The 12,118-nt window shown below is 43.8% G+C and overlaps 1 protein-coding gene across 1 annotated transcript in view; it reads right to left on the reverse strand.

Moving 5' to 3' along the window:
- The window catches only part of LOC134358161 (dual oxidase 2-like), a 115,188-nt gene that overhangs the window by 59,776 nt on the left and 43,294 nt on the right, over positions 1–12,118 (reverse strand). The window contains exons 15-19 of the mRNA XM_063070158.1: positions 10,858–10,995; positions 9,066–9,185; positions 5,944–6,137; positions 2,766–2,951; positions 1,502–1,727 (exon numbers count right to left, since the gene is read on the reverse strand). Coding sequence (XP_062926228.1) covers positions 1,502–1,727; positions 2,766–2,951; positions 5,944–6,137; positions 9,066–9,185; positions 10,858–10,995 — 864 coding nt within the window. The remainder of the gene's footprint in view (positions 1–1,501; positions 1,728–2,765; positions 2,952–5,943; positions 6,138–9,065; positions 9,186–10,857; positions 10,996–12,118) is intronic.

Below are 12,118 nucleotides of genomic sequence, written 5' to 3' on the forward strand. Positions count from 1 at the left end.
GCTTTGAGACTATTTTTTTTACTGTGCCTATGGACTGTTCTTCATCAAATTATGGTATTGCTTGCACTGCTGTAACTATATGTTATAATTATGTGATTCTGTCAGTGTTAGTCTTTGGTCTGTCTTGTTTTCTGTGATATCACACCGGAGAAACATTGTATCATTTCTTAATGCATGTATGCATTTCTAAATGACAATAAAAGAGGACTGAGTGTTCTCATAATCTAAAAAAAAAATTCCTGCTGCTTTCTGTGAGGAATTTGTCTATTCTCTCTATAACCGTATGGGTTTCCTCCAGGTACTCCTGTTGCCTCCGATACTCCAAAGATGTATGCTTAGGGATTTAATGAATCATAAGTGTGCGATGTTGGTACCGAAATGTGGTAACACTTGCAGGCTGCCCCCTGCACAATCCTCGGAATGGTCATTGACACAAAAATGACACATTTCACTGTATGCTTCAATGTCTTGATGTACGTGACAAATAAAGCTAATCACTACATAAGCTCCAATTATATCTGATAATGAGCTCAGTACTCACACCCTATCTTTATGAGAATCAATTACAATTAAGCTATTGGAATCTGCTTTGTGGGGTGGTCCTGAATGAATGACCTTTGATGCACAGTGTATCAGAAATCTTGTTATACACAATTCAACAGAAAGCAACAAAAAATTTCCTTAGGAACAATGTGGGTCAAGCAGCACCTGTGGAGGGAAATATCAATTCCTCATCGAAAAAAGGATGTGCAGGCGTTGGAGAGGATCCAGAGGTTGTTCACTGGAATGATCCCAGGGGTGAAAGGGATAATGTGTGAGGAGTGTTTGATGGCTCTGGGCCTGTACTCGCTGGAGTTTAGAACAATATGGGAGAGTCCTCACTTACAACCTATCGAATATAGAAAGGCCTCGATAAAGTGGATGTGGAGAGAATGCTTCCAATACTGGACCTGTCTAGAACCAGAGGACACAACCTCAGAATAGAACATCCCTTTAGAACAGTGATGATGAGAAATTTCTTTAGTCAGAGAGTGGTGAATCTGTGGAATTCATTACCACAGATGGCTGTGAGGCCAAGTCATTTGGTATGTTGGAAGTGGAAGCTGATGGGTTCTTAATTAGTAAGGGTGTCAAAGGTTACAGGGAGAAATCAGGAGAATGGAGTTGGAAGGGGTAATAAATCAGCCATGGTGGATTGGCAGAGCAGGTTCAATAGGACAAATGGCCCATTTCTGCTCCTACCTTATGATCAACTGAAACCCTAATCTCCATTCAGTACTGAATTACAATTTCAACTCATTTCCTTCCATTGATGTTGCCCACCCACTAAGCTCCTCCAATAGATTGTTTGTTGCTCCAGATTCCAGCATCTGTGGTCTTTTGTGTCTCCATCTGAAAGCACTGACTGATGTTTATTTGACCATTTCATGGCCCTCAAATATCTGCAGGGACGGAAAAGGCTGGAAAGAAGAGCAGTGTTACCATCATAATTCCTCTTTACCTTTCATGAATATGATCAAGATATCAAAGAACTCTCTGAAGGATAAGTAACCATTTCCGTCTTTGTCTGCTAGAGAGAACATCTGCTCAACGAACATGGAATCGTCCTTCAGTCCCAGGGCATCAGCAAACTCTATCCGTGTTAGTTCACAATTCAGTGACTCCTTTGCCTTCCTCGATATCTCGGTATTGAAATCCCCAGCATCTGATCTGTTAATGTCTAGAACCTATAGCGTAAACAAAGGAAATTTCATTTATGTATCACCTTTCCAAAACTCAGGTCGTCCCAGTTTACTGCCAGTGAAGTGTAGGCTGGTTATTTGACCTAGCTGGAAATCCATCAACCAATTTGCAGCCAGCAAAGTCCCAAATCAGTTCTCACCTGTGAACTTAACTTTTAGCCATGTTTTCAGTTACAGAAAGAATCTCCCTATTTACGTAGAGCCATGGGATCTCTTATCTAGTGTTTGACGTCTGTGAGCCTGTACTCAGTGGAGTTTGGAAGAACGAACTGGATCACTGTGAAACCTGCCCAGATACTGAAAGGCCTGGGTAGAGTGAATGAGGAGAGCATGTTTCCATCGGTAGGAAAGTCTAGGTTCCCAGGGCACAGCCTCAGAATCCCTTTAAAACCAAGATGAGGAGGAATTTCTTCAGATTCAGAGGGTGGTGAATCCGTGGAATTTTTTGCCATTGAGGACCATGGAGCCCAAGTCATTGGACGTATCTAAGGTAGAGTTTGATGGGTTGATTAGAAAAGATGATTAAGGTTTACAGGCAGGAAATTAGCCATGATTGAATGTCAGACTCAATTTGCTGAATGGCCTATTCTCCTCCTATATTTTATGGTCTTACGGTCTCATGAGAGGGTAGATGTGCCTTCAGTTTAATGTCTCATCAGAGAGCATGCATCTTTGAAATTTCAGTTCTCCCTCAGTACTACACTGCTGAACCGGCCTAGATACTTGGATAGGTTTCTCGGGTAAGGCCACATGGAATTTTGATCTGGTAGCAAAGGGAAAGGACTGGCAGTGGCTTTGGGAAATCAGGCAAACTTTTTTTTGCATTTTCTTATACATTCAACTTCCCATTCATGCATACAGATATCAACCAAAAGCTGGCATTTTCTGTCATTAAATTGGTAGTCACTAACTTGGCTTTGTGGGTGAGATTCCTGGATTGCTTCAGAAGCCACCTCTAGTATGAATTACGCCCAGCGTGACTAAACTACTGGGTAGCACCTCAGTTTGCCATTTCTGTCCTACCTGTGCAAATACCCTCCGGAAAAATGTATCCAAAATCTGGCTTCGCTGCTGTTTAGTGACTGCTTCTTTGAAGATCACTCTCTGGCTAGTCTCATTCAAGAGTAGATGGGCTCTATTCTTCTCGAGTTGCTGCCTCAGCTGCTCAATGAAATCGTCATGGTCCTCCTCTGTGTCAAACAACAGCACCTAATACAGGAGAGAGACAGAAACAGCACAGCCACAGATAACACTATTATGTTAGATGTTCATCATTAACCAATATTCCCTCTCACTTGTGTAATATCATCAAATGGATGCAAGACTCTTCACTGTAATTGTAATGGAATGGAGCTGAGGAATAAGGTGTATATGTATTTATTTTCTAATATTTGTAATAAAATTCGGTCACCGTGTTCAAATCACAGAACATTATATAGAAACAAGCACACATTAGTTCTTGTCTAATAGAGACTAGTGTAGTGCTGTATCAGCCTAGATGTTTGGATCATTGGCTAGGCAGTACAAGAACTAATGTCTTGCTGCTTGTCTATCTGCTCAACATGTCCTTCTTTGTGGACCCATCCTTGTGTGAATTTTATGAGAAAAGTTGGCTCTGATATGATCCTGAATAGAAGTCAGCATTGCAATGGTAAGTCCCACAGAAATGCTTTGTCCACTGTGAGGCCACAAGGCCTGAACAAACTGTCAATTAGATAAAGCACCTGCGAATCTCTCTGCTGTACCAATGAGACAGAGTAAAAGGGGAGTCCTCCCATTTTTCAACTCATTGGAGAGTTGGGTTGAATGGGTCATTTCCAAGTTGACAATCTATAACTAGTGGATCAGTGCTGACTAAATAAGGACTGACTGCATCATACCATAGTCACAAAGTCATGGTGCAGTACAGCTCAAAACCAGGCCATTTGGCCAACCGAGTCTGTGCTGTCCTGATTTTCTGCCTAATTCCATATACCCACACCCGGACCATAGCCCTGCATACTCCTCTCATCCATGTACCTACCTAAACTTCTCTTAAATATTACTATTGAACCCGCTTCTACCACTTCCGCTGGCAGCTTGTTCCACACGTACCACCCTCGTTTGTGTACTCACTCGGTGTATCTATGCATGGAATGATCTGTTGGCACATGTAACAACAGTGAATCGATTGCTTGAACCTATCCCTATCCCACTGGAAACACTCTGATCCCTACTCACCTGGAATTATAGAGTCACAGAGCACTACAGCACAGAAACAAGCCCTTCAGCTCATCTAGTCCATACTGAACCATTATTCTACCTGGTGCCACAAATCTACACCTGGGCCATAGCCCTCCATACCCTTCCCATCCATGGTTGTATCCAAATTTCTCTTACCTTTTGAAATCAAACCAGCATATCATAATTTCTGCTGGCAGCTCGTTCCACACTCTCAACACCATCTGAGGAGGGGAGGGGGAGGGAACGTCGACTCAGACCATGAGAGGTCTGTGTTGGGCATTTTCAAGGTGCAGATTGGAAGTCTGCGTGGGGCACCACTCCTCACACAGACACTAGAGCAATGTGTGGTTAAGTGCTTCAAGGACACAAACACGCTGCCACAGCTGAGGCTTGAACTAGCGACCTTCAAATCACTAGACGAACACCTTAACCACTTGGCCATGTGCCCAACACCATCTGAAGTTCCCCTTAAATATCTCACCGTTCACCTTTAACCCATGACCCCTAGTTCTAGTCTCACCCAATCTCAATAGAAACAGCAGGCTTGCATTTACCCTACCTATTCCTTTCATAATTTTGTACACTTCAATTAAATGTCCCTTCTTTGTCCTGCGCTTTTGTTTTCCTTTGTATCACCAGCGGATTTGGTGCAATGTACAGTACTTGGTCCTTTCTTGGACACCATGAACTTAGATTATATTTATTGGTGCTTAGAAGAACAAGAGGTGATGTAATGAAACAACTGGATTATGAGGGAGCTTGTCAGGGTAAATGCAGATTGGATGAGAAATCTGTGACCATGGGCCATGGTTTCAAAGTAAGAGGTTAGCTGAGTGCCCCAGACAATTGTGAAACTATGGAATTCTCGATTCTGCAGAACTTTGGAGGGTGGGTCAGTAATTCCGGGTGAGATGGATGGGTTTATGGAGGTTCAAGGCTTATAAGAAACAGGGAGGTAAGTGAGGCACAGGCCAAGATCTTAGTGAACTGTGGAGCAAGCTTGGGAGGTTCTATAGTCGGATCCCTCGCTAGGTGAGAGAGGGACTGTCTGAGATACCGAAGTGTTGGGATGGACTGTCATATATTGATGAACTCCAGACCATGGTCTCTCTGGGTGCTTTGCTATTGCTTGCATGTTGAGAGGAGGGAGGTCGGTGCTTTTGCTGAGGCAAGTGGGGGAAGGGGGGAGAGTTGATGTTTTTCTGCTGCTTGTGTGTGGGAGGGGAGGGGAGCTTTGGGTTTTTGGTGTTTCTGACATTCATCTTTGTTTTTTTTCTGTTTCATGGGGGTCTGCAAAAAGTAAAAATATCAGGTTGTGTACTGTATACATCTCTGATATTAAATGGAACTACTGAACCATTGGTACGATTGTATCCTGGAAATGTAAGGAAGCCGTCAATGGATCCAGCAGGAAACACAATGAAATACCTCGACCCAAAGAGTGGTGGGATGTGGGAGACCGGCAGAGTAACCTGTGGTGGTGAGTAACAGATACGTCATTCAGGGGAAGCTCGATAAATTCTCAGGAGATGAAGGAATAGAGGGATGTAAAGATATGCTTAAGAAGATCAGTTGGAGATTCTGCTGGAGTATTAACACAAGCTCAGACCAGCTGGATGGGAGGGATATGGAGGCTATAGTCGATGGACCTAGCAGAGTAATATTTTGGCATGGACTAGATGGGCCAAATGGCTTGTTTCTGTGCTGCAGTTCTTTATTTATTTAGAGATACAGCATGGTGACAGATTCTTCTTGCCCAATTACACCCATCTGACCAATTAACCTGCTTATTCGTATCTATTTGGAGGAAACTGGAGCTCTCAGAGGAAACCACATGGTCACAGGGAGAGCGTACAAACCCCTTACAGGCAGCGGCGGGAATTGAACCCAGATTGCTGGCACTGTAAAACGTTACGCTAACTGCGATGTTTCAATGACATCGAGGCGCAGGAAGTCGATAACAAGCAGAGCTACTCACTAGGTCGTACTCCTTGGGAACTTTAAGCAGCAAAACCCTCTGACCGCTGTTAGATGTGATAATGTGCATGTCCTTGGTGAGATTAATGATGCGGGTCAGGGAGTGCTTGCTGTCCAGGACCCTGATGCAATAATTGGAATCGAAGCAAAGGTCTACCGGTCGAAGTGGTTCGTTGGGTCCTTGCCATTCGGAGACTAGAGGATGGAACAGATGGTGGAGTTAGTCACCTATATTTAAGGGAATAACAGCTTAGGTTATTTTTTAAGAGATCAGCCTCTCCCGACCCAACAAGCCCATACTGCCCAATTTTTTTTTACAAAACTACAAAAATTCATTCACTCAAAAATACACGAAATACAGACATCAACTCTGTACAAGACAGTGAAAAATTCAAATTTAAATATGATTACTACTGTCCATTAAACAGTCAGTTCCCTGCAGGGGCCTGCTGTTCTCAAAGCTTCCCCCACTGTACTCATCGTGACTGCATGCTCCTTTCCAAGGACACCTGGGGTGAATACATCCCCAGAGGAGCGACAGGCAGATGGCCCAGGCAAAGCCCTCGACCACCCACATTTACGTGACCAATTAATCTACTAACACCCGTATGTGTTTGGACTGTGGGAGGAAACCAGAGCACCCAGAGGAAACCCAAGCAGTTATGGGGAGAACATACAAACTCCTTACAGACAGTGGTCACTGGTGCTATAATAGCATTGTAATGGAGGAATGACCTCTTGTAAACTAACCATTGGTTATCAAACTGATAGGTCTATGATGGACTTCTATCCATTTCAATATATCCTTCCTAAAGATATTCAAAGTTATTTTTCATTCCCTTTGTGTCTATTAGTTTTGAGTCAAATTTTGAGACAACTGAGGCAATATAAAATACTTCCAGACTCAAATAAAAGCAGTGATGTCAGTGGGCTCGTGTCCCTGTGTCCATAAGGGGCAGATTACAGGTCAACACAATTGTGTGCAGTGTACTGGTTCTGTCAAAATGGTGGATGGACACATTTTATATCTAGCAGATCAGCTCTATGCTCTAACTGATTTGAAATGGCGCATTGAATTCCACCAAAACACTGATTGCTTACTTTTTTATTACTTTATTTTGAATTAATTTTTATTAAAATATATAGATTGAATGGCCAAGTTTTTTTCCCCCAAACAGTTGTTTAGTTTAATTTACTGCCCACTATGACGCTGGCATTTAGGGCAGCAGTGAAGGTTCTCCATCTCTGGCAGTGTTCAGGGCTTCATTCATCATGTCAGTAGCTTCCTCTCAGTTTTCACTACTGTCAGCATGCGAGTCCCGGATGGAGAATCAGGAATACCGTTACACTCAGATGCAGAAGGATTCTTCAATGTTGTTTCACCTGTCAGGATTGTTAGCCTTAAATTCAACCCCGCACTTGGAGGACTGGTGGACCACTCTTAGTCTGGCCTCTACCCTTTGACTTGTTTGGCATGGGTGACCCTACCAAGAGCCAAAGCACAAAGTCCTGACTCCACCCAACGTAGCTCTCTGGGTCATTGAGGTACGCAAGCCTCCAAACCCAACAACAAGGCTGTGGTAAATCACAAACACAAGTAAGTCTGCAAATGCTGGAAATCTGAGCAACACACACAAAATGGTGGAGGAACTCAGCAGGCCAGGCAGCATCTATGGAAAAGAGTAAACAGTCGACGTTTCAGGCCGAGACCCTTCATCAGGACCTCTTGCAGGACTAAAAGTGGTAGGAGCCCGAAACAGGCTGCCAGGTGCGGTGGTGGAAGCAGATACATCAGTGATGTTTAAGCGGCCTTTAGATAAAGACATGAATGTGTGGGGAACGGAGGGATATGGATTATGTGCAGGAAGAAGGTATTCTGTTCAGGGTAAACAGTGTGAGTGTCACTGAACAGTTTTACATCCTTCGCCCCATGCTGTATCAATGTTTTCAAGTGCTGCTCAGTGCTCTGATCATCAGACATTTTGAGTGTGAGCAATCAGAACGCCATTAGTGAAGTCTCTGGGTGGTTTTCTTGTGGAGCAGCTATGGTGGCAAGCCTGGCAGAATGTTAGAAGCCTTATACTGTACCTAGTGCTTGAATCCTTCTACCCTGCACCTGGTAGAGAAAATGAGACTTAGCTGGGGGTGGGCACAGTCTGGTATGAGAGTTTTACCTGATTGGATTGGATACAAGAAGCATCAGGGCCAAACATTGTGAACCCCCTAGTCCAAAATGACACCTCCCCTTGAGAGAAGCATAGTTTATGGTTAGGTTTACATCATTCTACATCACCATCCTCTCTCCCATGTTCTATTCATGCTATTTCTCTGGAAATAATTAAAGATTGCCACATCCTTCCCACTTATGGAGCTTCAACTAAAAATTACCCCTAAATAATCTATTGGCCGTTGAGTCGACACCCTCATGAGATGATCCAGCCCATCACCTTCACATTCCTCTTGCGTTCTTCCATGGTCTACTGGCGTCTTCTTCAGTCCTTTGCCTTTTGCACCTAGCACCTCCCACCTTCTCACATTCCTCCTCTTCCCAACCCACATTCCCCCTCACCTGGCCTCACCTATCACCTGCCAGTGTGTACTCCTTCCCCTTCCCCCACCTCTATACTTTGGCTTCTGCCCTCCATCTTTCCTGCCCTGAAGGAGACTCTCAGTCCAAACATTAGCTGTTAATTTCCTTCCATAGATACTGCCTGACCTGCTGAGTTCCTCCAGCTTTGTGTGTGTGTGTTGTTTCCAGTTTCCGTCTTTCGTAATTCATTTCAATATACATCTCCCCTTGATTACCTCCTTTCTTATCTTTTCCAAAGGAAGGTGCCAGATCAATTGTGGTCCATAGAACAGTTCCGGCAGCATTTTTCAATATTATTTCAACATATTCTTCATCTTATTTTCCTCATGCGCTGTTCAGTCTGGTTGAGATTGTCTAACATCTATTCAAAAATTTGTACTTAAAGTAAGCCCAGACGATTCATGGGAACCACAATTGTCTGGGCTTGACATTGACTTGATAAGAAGGTTAGGGAATGAAAGCACACAGCTCCTTTGACCACAATCTTTCGATATCAAAGTACTTTCCTCCTGTAAAAACAAGGATTGGATTACCTCTGAATCCTGCACCGGGTTCAGCCTTCTTCCTTACAGATCCCTGCCTGTTCTTTTTTTGCAGTTTCTTGAACTGTGTTTTACGGTAAAGAGCCACTGCATAAGCAGGCACCAGGCACACTGGAAAATAAAGCATGATTTGCATGTCTTCATAAATCTTTGAACCATTCTTTGACAAATAAACAGTCTGACACTGAATTCTTCCATATTTAGCAGTATTTCACAAGGCTAGTTGTGTGTCATGCACTTAAAGAATACACTCAGTGGCCACTTTATTAGGTACGTCCTGGGGCCACTGACTGTATGTTTGTGCTCTTCTGTTGCCGTGGCCCATTTACTTCATGGTTTGACGTGTTGTGCATTGAGAGATGTTCTTCTGCACACCACTGTTGTAACACGTGGTTACTTGAGTTACTGTTGTCTTCTTGTCAGCTTTAGTCAGTCTGGCCATTCTCCTCTGACCTCTCTCATTAACAAAGCATTTTCACCCACAGAACTGCCACTCACTGGAAGTTTTTTTTTTGTTTTTCCCACCATTCTCTGTAAACTCTGGAAACTGTTGGGCATGGAAATCCTGCATCGGCAGTTTCTGAGACACTCCAACCAGCCCGTCTGTCACCAACGATCGTTCCACGGTCAAAGTCAGTTAAATCACATTTCTTCCCTATTCTGGTGTTTGGTTTGAACAACAACTGAATCTCTTGACCATGTCTGCATGCTTTTATGCCTGGGGGTGCCACATGATTGGCTGATTAGATAGTTGCATTAGTGAACAGGTGTACAAGTGTAACTAAAATAGTGGCCACTGTGTGGATATGCATGCTGTACACTGTTCCCCCTCAAAACAAAGAAACATGCCAATCATCAACCATTTCTATGCATAAAATTAACAGTTAACTTCTTATTTTAGTATTTAGTTGCAAGTTTAAACGACTACACACTTACTCAGTCAATGAATCTAAATGATTTACTGTTTAAGCAGCAATTGATATTTCACTTCCATAGCTGGTTCCCTCACATTTTGTCTCCTGATCTGCAAATATTGCTCCAATATAATTACATTCACTACTGTTATCACCTTCTTTCATGGGGAGAACAAATTCCTTACAGACAGTGGCTGGAATCGAACCCTGATCAGTGATCACTGGCAAGGCAGAGTGATTGCTTGAAATACTATGTTACCATACCATTCCTACATTTAAAAGGCAGTTGGACAGTTTCATAGATTGGAAAGGATTAGAAGGTGATAGGCCAAACACTCCTCCAAGAGGATCACAACCTTGCCGTAGGGTTTGGAGGCTTGCGTGCCCCAATGACCTGGAGAGCTATGTTGGCTGGAGTCAGGCCATTATGCGTTGGCTCTTGGTCGGGTCACCATGCCAAACAGGTCAAAGGGTAGAAGCCAGACTAAGGGTGGTCCACCAGTCCTCCAGGTTCAGGGGTTCAGCTCAGGGCTAACAACCCTGACTGGTCAAATAAAATTGTTACGGAAGCAGCAATGAAGAATCCTTCTTTATCTGTGTCCGACGGTATGGACAGACAGAGCTGGAGGGCCTACATTGCTTCCCTAAACGTCAATAGCATAACAGGCAGTAAGGGCCAAACACTGGCAAATGGGACATCTTGGTCAGCATGGGCCGGTTGTCCCAACGGGCCTGGTTCCATGCTGTATGACTCTATGAATTACTTCTGGATTTTTTGACTTGTGTATCTTAAGCAGGTTCTATCAATCTAAAAGTAACCTCTGAACTGTAGAATGTGTTTAGTGTGAAGAGGAGAGGTGTTCACTGACCCAGTGGTAAACAGCAGAGTATCACAATAATAATCCCAAAGGGAGCTGCGCTTCCCTCAAAATAGTTTAAAGCGATTGGGTCCGTGCAAGGCTCCAGATCATTAACAGTCAACTGCTTTGGCTGTTGGCATGGGTCCCCTGTTGGAAAACAATAAGCAAGCACTAGTCATTGAGTCATGAAGTATCACATCAGAGAAACAAGCCATTTGGCCCATCTATGTCGAACTGAACTTCGACCTGGTCCCAACCACCTGCACCCAGACTATATCCCTCCAAACACCACCAACACCACCTCCCCCATCCCATGTACTTATCCACACTTCTCTTAAATGCTACAATAGGACCAACATCTGTCACTCTCACCGGCAGCTTGTTCCACATTCTCACCATCTTCTGAGTGAAGAAGATTCTCTCTCAAAGATTTCACCTTCCATCATAAACCTAAGACTTCTAGTTCTAGTCTCAGCTAATCTGAAATGAAAAAGCTTGCATGCTTTAGAATTGGAATTATAGAGAGGAGTTTTCTTGAAAGGTAGGGAAAAACTTGTTGGGGAAACTTGCCATTATGAATGGCAACTGTTGACCAAGAGACTGTGGAACTGTGGGGGGAGTTGGGGGGAGGGTGGTATTACCACAACCCGGCACTTTCAATGATCTCAGTCAAATACATAAAAGCCAATAAAGGACTTTATCGTTGTTCTAATAAAAGATGTTTACCTAACATGTAATAACATGACAGCGACATAATTATTCCACAAGAGGGTTTGAAAGCTTCTGTGCCTCAATGACCCTGAGAACTACGTTGGCTGGAGTCAGGGCTTTATGCTTTGGCTCTTGGGAGGGTCACTCATACTGAGGTCCTTTAACATCTGTCGGACGATGCTGAGTATGTTCTACGAGTCTGTGGTGGCCAGTGCTATCATGTTTGCTGTTGTGTGCTGGGGCAGCAGGCACCAACAGAATCAACAAACTCATTCGTAAGGCCAATGATGTTGTGGGGATGGAACTGGACTCTCTCACAGTGGTGTCTGAAAAGAGGATGCTGTCCAAGTTGCATGCCATCTTGGACAATGTCTCCCATCCATTACACAATGTACTGGTTGGGCACAGGAGTACATTCAGCCAGAGACTCATTCCACCGAGATGCAACACAGAGCGTCATAGGAAGTCATTCCTGCCTGTGGCCATCAAACTTTACAACTCCTCCCTTGGAGGGTCAGATACCCTGAGCCAATAGGCTGGTTCTGGACTTATTTGCATC

This window comes from Mobula hypostoma, chromosome 18 (assembly GCF_963921235.1).
Source record: "Mobula hypostoma chromosome 18, sMobHyp1.1, whole genome shotgun sequence".
Taxonomy (NCBI): Eukaryota; Metazoa; Chordata; class Chondrichthyes; order Myliobatiformes; family Myliobatidae; genus Mobula; species Mobula hypostoma.